General features: G+C 34.7%; 1 protein-coding gene across 1 annotated transcript; it reads left to right on the plus strand.

Moving 5' to 3' along the window:
- Positions 1 to 1,083: 1,083 nt before the first annotated feature.
- Positions 1,084 to 1,875, plus strand: tcimb (transcriptional and immune response regulator b). The gene is given in 1 exon segment (NM_001386670.1): positions 1,084 to 1,875. A coding segment is annotated over 1 exon segment (303 nt). The 5' UTR covers positions 1,084 to 1,213; the 3' UTR covers positions 1,517 to 1,875.
- Positions 1,876 to 12,366: the final 10,491 nt, after the last annotated feature.

Genomic DNA, 12,366 nt, shown 5'->3' on the forward strand with positions numbered 1-12,366 from the left:
TACGTAATGTCCTCGAGGAGGAAGGAAAGTGCTAAAATATTTAAAGTTTTCTGCTGACATTGTAAATAATTCTGGTCATTTCCAAAAAGTTTAAGGTGAGCGTCATGCAGGTGCTTCCCAGGTGACATAAAACATTTAAACATTAAACTTGTACGGATGAAATCATCTGAACTAAGCAAGCTAGTGGTCTCACCCTCTGTGTCCTCCCTCATCATCAATAAAACAGAAAGTATGACAAAATACACTGGAGAAACTGATTTGAAATGCTTCTGTAAAGCAAGAGAACTCAGTAACAGTGGCAGGAATAACCAAAGGGGGGTTTGATGGTGTTGCCATAAAAGAAGTTTTTCTGGAATGAACAGATTCACTCTGAAATATGCTGGGTTGTATTACTAGAATGCTGGGTCAAATAGTAAAAGTTATTTCAATTGAATCTAAAAAATACCCCAATGTTGTTTTTGACCATATTTGACCCATTATTGGTTTAATACAACCCAGAATTGTTGGTGTTCCATGAGTGTTTAAGGTTCTTCATAACCTGGTTGGTTATTAAACCATGTTGCCTACACTCAAAAATTACATTTGCTGTTTGTTCAAACAACACAACTTAATTGTTAATTGTTGTCCTAATTGTTTTTGTTCAATCTCTTTACATTTGTTAAAAATAATAATTTAGTTTTGCTTCATATTGTCTTAACACAAATCCGAGCATGTGAAACCGAGCATTTTTCTGTCTATTAACCATGTTTTTTGTTACATCATCATACTTTAACCTTGGTAGGTGTAGTAAAACTGAATATAAATAAACCACCACGCCTAAACTAGCCTATAAAGCTAGCCTAAAAACTCATGGTTAATTGTGGCTAACTAAATGATGCCACTGTCTTTAATACATCCCAATGCTTAGACTACAACAATCACTGTCATAAAGAAATTTACTAGACGAAGTTTACCTGAGGTATAGTAAGCTAGTAGTTATATATTAATGAAATCTTGGCTAAGTTCATGCTTGCGTCAGAACAGTTTCCCTCAGCGGTTCACCCTGGGCGTTTACTAACCGTTCCTGTGACGTCACATCTGAAGGGAATTCTCTTCCTCAGTCAGTCAGTCCTCTATAAAACCGGCTGCTATCACCCATGCTGGTTCAGTAAGAGCTCAGCCTCTACTATCAGACACAAGACATCTCGAAACGACTTCTCTGTTTTCTAACGCCATGTCTTTCTACGTGTCTTCAGACTCGCGTCGTGTCGGTCCCGCCGTGAGCGGCATCAAATTCGACACGGCGCACCGCAAGAAAGCGTCGCCAAACATTTTCGAGAACGTCAACCAGGAGGTGCTGGTGAAGCTTTTCGAGAAAGCGGGAGACCTGAAGGCGGTGGAGAGAGCCAGGAGCATCCTCACACTGTACCAGGACCCTGAGGAGATCTCCAAAGCGCTCATGGCTCTTCAGCAGGACAAGAAGGACAAATTCATGCTGATTACGGGACTGACCCGCCAGTCGCTGAAGTTTCGATGAGGAAAGTTGGATGCTGTGCAGTTGTTTGCACACGCTAAGGGAAAAAAACGTGAAGCATTGGCACACGCTACTTATGCTGGAGACTGATGTTCCTCGAGGCTTCGTGATGAACTGTTGATGGTCATGTTGGTGTGCTGTGAACACTGAACTGGACCAGTGCTTGAGCTTGCAGACTTGAGTCCTGATGCTTTCTTGACATCATGAAGATAAAGAAATGCATTTGAAATACGGACTGATGTCGCCGCTGAAATGTAAAGATGTTCAGTGTGTGTCATCCACAGTGTCTGCATTGCGTTGTTAAACATTTTACTTGATGAGAGAAAACATATTTTGAATAAAACTGTTTTTATACGATTCATTTCTGTGTAAATGTGTTTCACTCTCTATCTCTTAAAATCATTGTTGCATTTCCAAATATAAAGTTTTAAATAGGCTTGCAAATCTACAGTAGCCATTTAGTTCCCTGATTTAATTAATCAATGCAAATATAGCCTATTGATGCATCTGGTAAAATATTAATAGTAAACGGTTATATTTTACATATTAGTATGTTAGTTTTTTTTTTCTTAGTCAGGTACAAATTTTAAATAATGTAGTTGTGGTTTTAACAAGCAGTGTGTTAACAAATAAATTGTGCATAATTAATTGTTAACTTGTTATCAACTACTAGTGATGAAAGAAAATTATTTCACAAAATATATTTACAGCATGCGAAATATGGATATATCCTAATGAAAAATGCTTAGGAATTTTTTCTGAATATTTTTATTTGACACATTAGAACAACATGTTTTAAACTATTTAAATTACTTATGATGGCTGAAAATGCAAATTTAAAGTGCATTGCTCAACGAATACGTCAATTCAATAGGAATCCATGCATGCGAATGTTGCCTCCAAGTGAAACTTTTCCAAATGGTATTCAAGTCTCTTAAATAGCACAAATGTAGATGAAATTTTGCTAATGTTTCCACCCCTTTCAGACATAAATAGATGTTAAAATACAAGTGTCTTCTGTTTTAACTTTTAGATTTAAAATATTTATATATTGACTCTAAAATACCAAAGACTTAGATCCAGGTTAAAAATTAACAATAGTCTTGTAGAACTGATAGCTTGTAATGTTTTATGGTGAGTAAACATATTGATGCTGGAAATCTTTTCAGCCAGTCTTTCTTGTTAAATTAGCCGGAGTCCATCAGCAGATGTCATGGAACAAACTGTGTCTGCTCACTGAGATAAGGGTGTTTTCTGATGGATACAGTTGACCGTTGCTGTAATTCTTCAGTGGCAGTCAATTACTGTTCTTCTGGTTTAATCCAGTTTTCATGCTCTTAAATGGATAGTTCACGCAAAAATTTAAATCCACTCACATTTTACTTTTTCTCATGTGGTTCAAAATCTTTTAGCTAGAATTTCTGCTAAACATAAAAGACACAATTGTTAAATGTTTTAACTGGTATATAGCCACTGACTTCCAGAGTAAATGTTTGTAAATGTAAAAATGCTATGGAGGTCAGTAGCTACCAGTTCCCAACTTTTCTCAAAATATCTTGCAAAATTATCAGGAGAAAGAAACTACAAGTGAAGGGTGGGTATAATATTTCTTTATTATTTTAGACAAACTCTTTTCATCGAAATGAAATTTTTAGGCAAGTCAAGTCAAGCTTTATTGTCATTCCGTTACATGTGTGGACTTTCAGAGGATCGAAGTGTTGTGTCTCGCAGGGCAACGATGCTACAAAAATTAATCATAAATACAAACACAAGACTGGACATAAGAGCTTTAAAAAAACCTATGCATCGCTAACATATATTTTAAGATACCTTAACTATACACATAAGACAGGTTATTCAAGTCTTATGTTTTAATCTATTTTTAGATTTCATTGTGCTTTTTGACACTAAAACAAAGTTACTTTAGCATAACTGTATTTAAGAACTATTGTTGACTGACTCGCTGAAGTTTTTAGATGTACTATTATTACTATCACGAAGGATCAAACACATTGCTCTAAATTAAATCCAACTGTTTACACATTTAGTATCACTCAAAATACTGTTGGACCAATCACAATAAAGGACTTTAAAAGACATCTATTTTACCTCTTTTTCATAATTTAAAAAGAAGTCTTTTGTGGTCCCAGAATATGTCTGTAAAGTTTCAGCTTAAAACACCCATCAGATTATTTATTATACCTTTCAGAATATTGGGATTTTCTGCTCTGAACACAATGTAACCTCAATCTCCGGCTCCGCTGCGTCAGATAAACAGCACAGTGACAAACATGAAGGAAACAGATCTCCATAATGTTTGTGAGAAATACTACAGTAAGAACTTACTTTCCCAATGATTATTTGATGTATTTGTTATGGAGTTAATTCAAGCCCTTCTGCAATGATGAGTCACACACAATGTTCAAGCACACACACACACACACACAGCACACATGTTTTTTTGCATGGCAAATGTGACAGGATACACATTAATATCCACTGCTGTTTAGATATCCATTATGTACAAAATAAACCTGATTTAACCTCCACAAAGGGTTCAGGATTGAAGCTGCTTCTTTTATAATTTTACTGACATGCTGCTGTGGTGATAAAGATGGTAAAATCGCTGTAATTCATTACAAACATGTACTGTTTTACTGTTTTAGATCTTTTAATAGTTGCTTTGAGCACGTCCTGTCTTGTGCATATGATTACACGCGTTAATACAGAGATATGTTAATATGCGGCTGTCAATCAAATCGGTGGGCAGAGAAACGCACTCCTACTTCACGTTGCAGTGAGCCCCAAAATAGGAGGGATTTGGATCATATTTTAGTGTCAGGAAATTAAAAAAGAGGCTTATTGTCACTATATCACCCCAATATGGCTGTGGACACACTATCTACACACAGTTCTGTTCAAACAGCTTCAAAAAGTTGATTTTCATAATAGGTGGCCTTCAAAGCACATTAACGAAAACTGAAAACAGACTTTAAAAAATCATAGTATCACTATGAGCATGTGTCCTATTTAGAAAACAGATTCCATTTACTGTACTAATCCTTGATTTATATTGGTTGAGCCGTGTTCGAACTGTTGTAAACTACTAGCCTATACAAAAATACACCTGTGGCTGCTTGACAACACTTCTGCTCTCAGTACAGAAACAGTTTCATTTGCTTGTTTTATATTGTGAAACCTTGCTAAGTTTATGGAACAACCATTTTATGAAAGCAAAAATACTATTATAGTGCAATAAGTTTAAAACAAACAATTCAATTACATTTTGTATTGCCTTGCTGGTTCCTTTTTTCCAGTTTTATTATTGCATTTTGTAGCAATCTAATGAATTCCAGATTCAACCAGTTGTGGATTGATGAGCGTGAGGAACATAAAGTTCAGCTAGGAGTGTCCTATACTGATCTGTGGGCAGCACTACGTGTCATTATGACTCACGCTGGACAATGACCAGCTTTATGAAGAATCACACTCATGGTAATCACATTTACAACAGACTGACACAATCAACGCTATTATTGAAGAATGAACATTAAATATAAAATGTGGATTAAAAGAAAAAGAATACTAAGTTAATATAGCAGAATTATAAACCCTTTCACTGAATGTTAAAAAAGACCATTGGAAGATTCCTCCTCATAATGTGGGACACAGTGTAGAAGTTGGGTTTTCATTAAATACTATATGGAAAAATATACTAAAGACAGACCTTTGTGGAACTATTATTCATGGTCTCCAGTGACTAACTTCTGCTTTTATAGCAAGACACTGATCCCCAAATTATAATTTTATTCACTTATAAATGTTGAGATTTTGTGGAGATTTTGTTTTTCGCTTTACTTTTATTCTACCTTAACATTTTATTCTACTAAAATCATTGTGTCTGTGTCTGTTTGTGTGTGTGTGTGTGTGCGTGCGTGCGTGCGTGTGTGTGTGTGTGTGTGTGTGTGTGTGTGTGTGTGTGTGTGTGTGTGTGTGTGTGTGTGTGTGTGTGTGTGTGTGTGTGTGTGTGTGTGTGTGTGTGTGTGTGTCTGTCTGTCTGTCTGTCTGTCTGTCTGTCTGTCTGTCTGTGTGTGTGTGTGTGTGTATGTACATACACACACACACACACAAACACATAGTTCTGGTAAAAAGTTTGGGTTCAGTAGAATGTTTAAATGTTTCAAAATAAGCTTATACCAAAGCTGCATTTATTTAATCATAAATACAGTACAAATTGTAAAATTGTGAATTATTATAAAATAACTGTTCAAAACTAGCTTAAAATCATTAAAATAAATTATTAAATTAAATCATAAAGATGATTTTTTAGCTTCATTACTCCCGTTTACAGTCACATGATCCTTCACAAATTCACTTTAATATTAATTATTATTAATTAATAATAATAATCATAGTAATAAAAGCAATAATGAATATTTTTATTAGAAACCTCATAAGAAAGCAGTTATTTAAAAATTTTATAAAAATTAACCAATTTAATAATTTTTACATTTTATAAATGCTGCCTTGATTAACAGAATAATTTTCTTAAAAAAAAAAAAAAAAAAAAAATGACCCCAAACTTTTGACCGGTAGTGTATATATGTGTGTATATAATATCTATAGTTCTGTATTTTGTGATTCATGTATTTATTCATTCATATAATTTTTTCCCAGTTTATTTATGCTTTTTAATTTTATTATGGGACTTTATTCTTTTTTCCAACAACATTTAAACCTGAAAAGTTTGAAAAAAAAAAAAAAACACTTTTATTTACATTTTCTATAGCTTAGAGTGAAAATGTCTGGGTTAGTGTTGTATATTACATTACAAAAACCTTGTAATAAACGGTCAGCACATTTTCTGTTATTTTATAGACTTAATTTTCTGTATATTATTTCTTATACATTATACTTTTTATTTATGTCAATAAAAGTCACTTTGTTAAACTATAGAGTTGAATTTTCAACATCAAAACATGACAGAGCAGAGATCAAGGTCCCATAATACAACTCATAACAGTAAATACTGCAAATGGGAAACACTTGTAAATCCCAAAATACGGAAACTTTTAATTGACAGATTTTTTACAGTGAATATATTTATTTACTTATTTTCCTGACTGTTCAAAGTATCACAGTATTTTTTAAATCATGATGTAATAAGAAAATAGAAAATAACATTTTAGAAACATGTACTGGAGTTGTTTTATTACCTTACAGGTACATTTTATTACCTTACAGTCTTTAAATTTGGGCACCTGTGGCAACTTTTTTACCCAATTCACATGTCTCTTCTAAGGATAAATCAGCAGAAAATAATGTATTTAGGCCACATCCTCGTTCTTCTATAGTTTTGAAATGTAATGTTTACTTTTAAAATGTATCTCGTGGTGAAAGTGTCCCTCTCTTGTGTTTACTAGTGTGCACCACTAGCAGCAGAAAGTGATAAACATTCAAAACTGTGCCATGCGTTCAGCTGATTACACTTTAGCCTCAAGATCTCATGTGCTGTGTTTGTCCCCTTAAGGGTTATTCTGGGTCACTATGTCATAAATAGCACATTTTTTTGTCTATGCGTAAAACCAAAGTAAACATATTGGTCTTATAAAAAGTTTTCAAGTGTTTAGTGTTCAAGTATTTTAATATACTCAAGTTTGATAAAATAAAATTTGTTAATGTATAAGGATTTATGATTACACCAAGAACATTTTCCATTCTCTACAAAATTAAGCACATGCCTCCACCCTGTGGACACTAAAGGATCTGCACGTTTTCTATTTTAATCTATGATTTTTATCTAGTTTTTCTTTATTTCTTTGTATTCATTTAAAACAACTCTGCATGTGCCATTTATCTTAAATTTTCTCAAATGTTTGGGATGACGGTCAGGGGGCAATAAGCATTCAGATGGTAAATAAATAAGACGTGTCAAAGCCATTAAGACAGACCAAGTTTTCTTGTGCCAGCAGGTGGTGCTACTGGTCGTAATATTGACAAAAAATATCTTTACCCGGATTTTTACCTGAAGACATATTTTGAGTATAATTGATGCCAATTCCTGAGTATGAAATTCCAAATGCTTCTAGCCTTATCAAACTTGAGAAGTTTAGACTGGGCATTTTGTGTTTATGTTAGTGTGCAACTTGTCATTTCCTGTTGCGCAAGAGGTGGCGCTGGTGTTAACTGAATATTGTAGATGTGTTGAGGTCAGAAATATTATCGATCAACTTCCTCTTCTATGGCAAAACATTGAAGCTTGGCAGGTAACCACAGGCGTGCCCTTCAATGAAAGTTGTAGATATTTACAATGGGCTATATATGTGACTATTTTCAATTTCATAAAGTTCCTTTTAGAGCATTTATAATGTAATTTTAATTAATATTGGCATGTAGATGTGTTCAGGTCAGGACTCTTACCGAATATGTTAACTTTAGAGTCAAATCAGACAATGTGCTATATGCACAGTTAGTGTTTTTCAGCCAATTATGAACTTCTGGTCAAAGCTTTATGTGACTATTTTCAATTTTATATGGCTCTTTTTACAACATCAATGTTGTAATGTAATTCAGATATAATCAGTTAAATAGACTTGTTAAAGTGTAAAATGACACGAAAGACTTATGAAACGGTCATTAGCAGCATGCTACTGCAGAAACTTAATTGAAAATACTGGAGTCAAATTAATTTCCATATTTTAAAGACATGATGGCATGGAAAAATATAATTTAATGCAGTGCTTCTTGTTTGGTCTGATACCTACTTTATATTGTATCTCAGCCAGGCAGTGAAGATCACTGTTGTTTTAAAGAAATCAGATCTTAAACGCAGCGGTTTTGAATGGGATGACAACTCAATGGAAGCCCTGACTGAAATTATAATCTGTGTGCATATACCCCTTCCCTTTGCTGAATGAATTACAACTTGCTGTTTTATTGCAAAGCTCGCCACTGACACACAGTTTGACAAAAAAAAAAAAAAAAACCCAAGATCATCGATTTAACATTACAAAATCCTTCAGATACCAATGCCCAAATTTGGTGTTTGTATGTCTGGAAATGGCAAAAATGTCGCCTTTTTTGCTGAGAAAATTTAAAATAACCAACTTCCTGTCAGGTTTCAGATTTCTCTGCAACACACTTATTTGTTTGTTTGTAGGTATTAGCATTTTTCATGTGTGCAACAATTTTTGAACGTGTGTGTGAAACGCAGGTTCAGGGCCACTTCATCCAAAGTATATATGGCGACACACAGTCATTTGCGACACAAAGCTGTGAAACCTATTTCAAGTCCATCTATGTTTTAAAGAACAATTTATTAACAGTTTTATTTATTTATTTTTATTAAACATGCTCCAATCCTTGGACGAAAAACACTGAGACATTGCAGACATCCTTGTTTATGTTCCATAAAAGAAGTCATGGCAGGTTTGCAGTGAATCAGTCATTTTAGCATGACCTATCCCTTTAACTATGTGTAAAAAGTCATCTGTATATCCGTCTGTCCATCAGTCCTAATGAGCTAATTGTTTCAACCCAGTCCTCCTGGAGTCTAGTTGAGGTTTTGAATTGACTCAGAGCCGATGAATTTAGCGTAACCACAGCCCTCAAACTCATCAAATGATGCCAACATGTGGAAAACTTTTACCCTCAAAGAGCCCTGGGACTCTCCGGGAAAGAGTAAAAAACAAACAAGTTTACAAGCGTGCCCTCGGATCTTCGCAACAAATCACACTGGATGACTATCACGGTCTGTTTAGCGCTTGCTTTAACCAGCGCAATTTGCAATGGTCAAACTGAAGGAGGCAGCCGATTCATCACAAGAAATAAATGCCAGACAGGCTTGGAAAAGCAGCTAGAACAACATTAAAACATAAATCCTTTGGGTTTATCTGGTAGAACTGTTATCATGCGTCATGCGGTTGCCTGTTGGGTTGCTTCTTGATGATGTTGGCCTTGCTGTCACTGTGAGTAAATCCATTACACGCTGATACTAAACAAACTATTAAGATCACCGCCAGAGCCAAAGAGCTGAGATCAGCACAATTTCTTCAGTGTAGTTAACAGATTAGATCAGATATAGTCTCTCTATATCTGTGTGTAGCAGCAAATGTTCCAAACTCAATTTCTATATGACGGAGCAATGTTGGCTTCAGGTGCATGACATTTTACATGTCCAAACTGTATATATTTTGATATTAAGAGCTGAACGTTTTAAATACATTATCAGTGATCCTGCTGTTTTGTTTGCATAATCAGTCATGCAGAAATGCATAATAAGTGAAACCCACAGAAATACAAAATCACAGCTGCACTATAGATGGCTCGCACTTTCAGTTTTTCCAGCCAGATGCCACGAGAAAACATAACTATTTTACCTCTTGTCCGTTTAGTGGCTAATTAGAAGGAATTCGTATGAGTTCAGTCATATGGAAGTGTACAAATTTTAAAAGAAGGCGTGGCACTCAACCCCCTAAGCCGTCATTTGGTGATAAGCAAATTTTACTAAATTGTATGAATGAGATAGTACGATTTCATACGAATTAGCCACTAAATCAGTTATGAAATGCCGTGATATTGCGTTGGTGTGTACACACCTTAAATGTTTGTAAATCTTTTTATGCAACACCACTGAAAAAATGACACTTTGCTACAATGTAAATTAGTGAGTTTGCAGCTTTTATAAGTGTGAATTTTTGTTGGCCCCTTTAAATATATCTCAACACACAACCATTATTTTCTTAAATTAAAAGTTCAACACTAATGCTTAAACTAGCCTAAGCTGCTTTTCTGGAGCTGGATATAGCTGGTCGGCCATAGCCTGGTCTTAGCTGGTCAGGCTAGGTTATGACTGGCTAAAACCAGCCTATCCAGGCTGGGAGCCCAGCCAAAAAAAAGCTATGTCCAGCTTAAACCAGTCTGGTTAAGCTGTTTTTAGCTGGTCATTTTCCAGCCTGACCAGTTAAGATCAAGCTGGAAATGGCTGGAAACCAATTTGGAAAAGGCCAGAACCCATCTAAAATTAGCCATCCTGCCTAGGCTGGTTTAAGCAGTTTTTTTCAGCAGGGCATTTTTGTTTCAGTATGTTAAAAATGTATTAAAATATTTACAGAAATGTGAGGGGTGTACTCAATTCTGTGAGATAATGTACATAAGGATTTTCTCTGTTACCTGTATGCGCGTCCGTATTGGAGATAGGCCTACTCAGTTGTAAACAACAGCATGGATTGTATGTTTAGTGTACTAATATGCTGTTTTGCATAGTTATCCTATCTATATAGAGAAATGTGTGAAAGCTGCTTAATCATACAGAGAAAGATATAGTGAGCAGGAAAGGGTGCAATATTTTCATATATGAGCAGTATTAAATAGGATATTCGCTTTTTCACTTACTTGACCAGAAACGATAAACCAAACATGCATTTTGTTGAGATGTTTGTTCTGGAAATCTTGGTTCAATTTGGCCAACCACAAACACCTTTTGTTTTTTGATTCTGCTTTATCTGTTTTAACTTTTGGCAGTCTTTAGTACCCGCCAACATTAAATGTTTTACATATTAGTGCAGTCCAAAAACATGACTATAATTAATAATTTCCATAGCAACAATTAGCAAAATTCGCAAGTTTATTTAATTCAATGACATTGTTTATGTTCTGTGCCTCCAAAATGGCCGATTGATGACGTGTTGTGAAAAAAGCTACTTAATTAAACCAAAGTGTTTAAATAGACTTATTCTAATAATCAACGCTGTATTTTTATTATGATTCCATGGTAAAAGGGATTTTTATGAAAATAATTGTGGTTAATGATGTATATATATATATATTTATATACATATATTTATATATATATTTATACACACACACACACACACACACACACACACACACACACACACACACACACACACACACACACACACACACACATAAATACCATGCTTAAAGGTCAATAGTAGTTTTATAGGTCCATAACAATGTTTACATCCAATTAGAATGCTCAAAATTGGAAAATTGCATGAAACTTTTGCGAATATCCATCAAAATATCAAAAAGAAAAGTTCAATTTACAGGTTAAAAGGCCTTTTTTCTGAAATAATAAATTACTAGCCCTCAGAAGATAAAATGAATGTATGAGACTGCTTTTTGGGAGCGCAGCTGCTTAAAACAATTGTTGAATGTTATGATATCAAACAACTTGGATGACAGACTTTGGTTAAGGCATTTTGAAATGACCTAAGCAACATTTCAGATGTTGTGTAATGTGGTTGGTCCATTTTTTGCCCATTAATGCTGTCCCATCATGTCAGTTTTTGCTATTATTATTATTGGAATTTATTCAGTAAATGTGTTTTCTTCATTGTTTATGCACATGTTTTTCTTTTTGAAAAACAGTTTGTCCTACTCAGTTGTGTGCATACATTTTTCATGCTCATTTTCCAACTGTATGCACATCTTGGCATTTCAGTTTAAGCGCTTTTTTGTTTCAATATTCCAAAATGCGTTTAAAAATTAGTGGAGGGAAGCTGAAGACAGCTGTAAATGTAAATATTCTTTACTTGGCACCAAATACATACAGAATTCCAGGAATGACACATGATTAATATAGAATAAATAGACAGTATAAATAGCAGTATGACTTCCTCACAGCATGATGAAACCTGCTAAAATGGAGATTGTGATACTTACTGATAGTTTGCGTCGCCATCGGGAAGCAGTCGTCAGATCTACAAAGAAATCCCTCCAGGCCCTTTACACATCTAGCCACTGTCTGCTGGGAATCACTTGCAATTCATTTCATTTTTAAAGATGGTTTTTACATTGGTCCTTTTATCTTTAAAGCCCTTTGGGTC

This window comes from Danio rerio, chromosome 10, assembly GCF_049306965.1.
Source record: "Danio rerio strain Tuebingen ecotype United States chromosome 10, GRCz12tu, whole genome shotgun sequence".
NCBI lineage: Eukaryota > Metazoa > Chordata > Actinopteri > Cypriniformes > Danionidae > Danio > Danio rerio.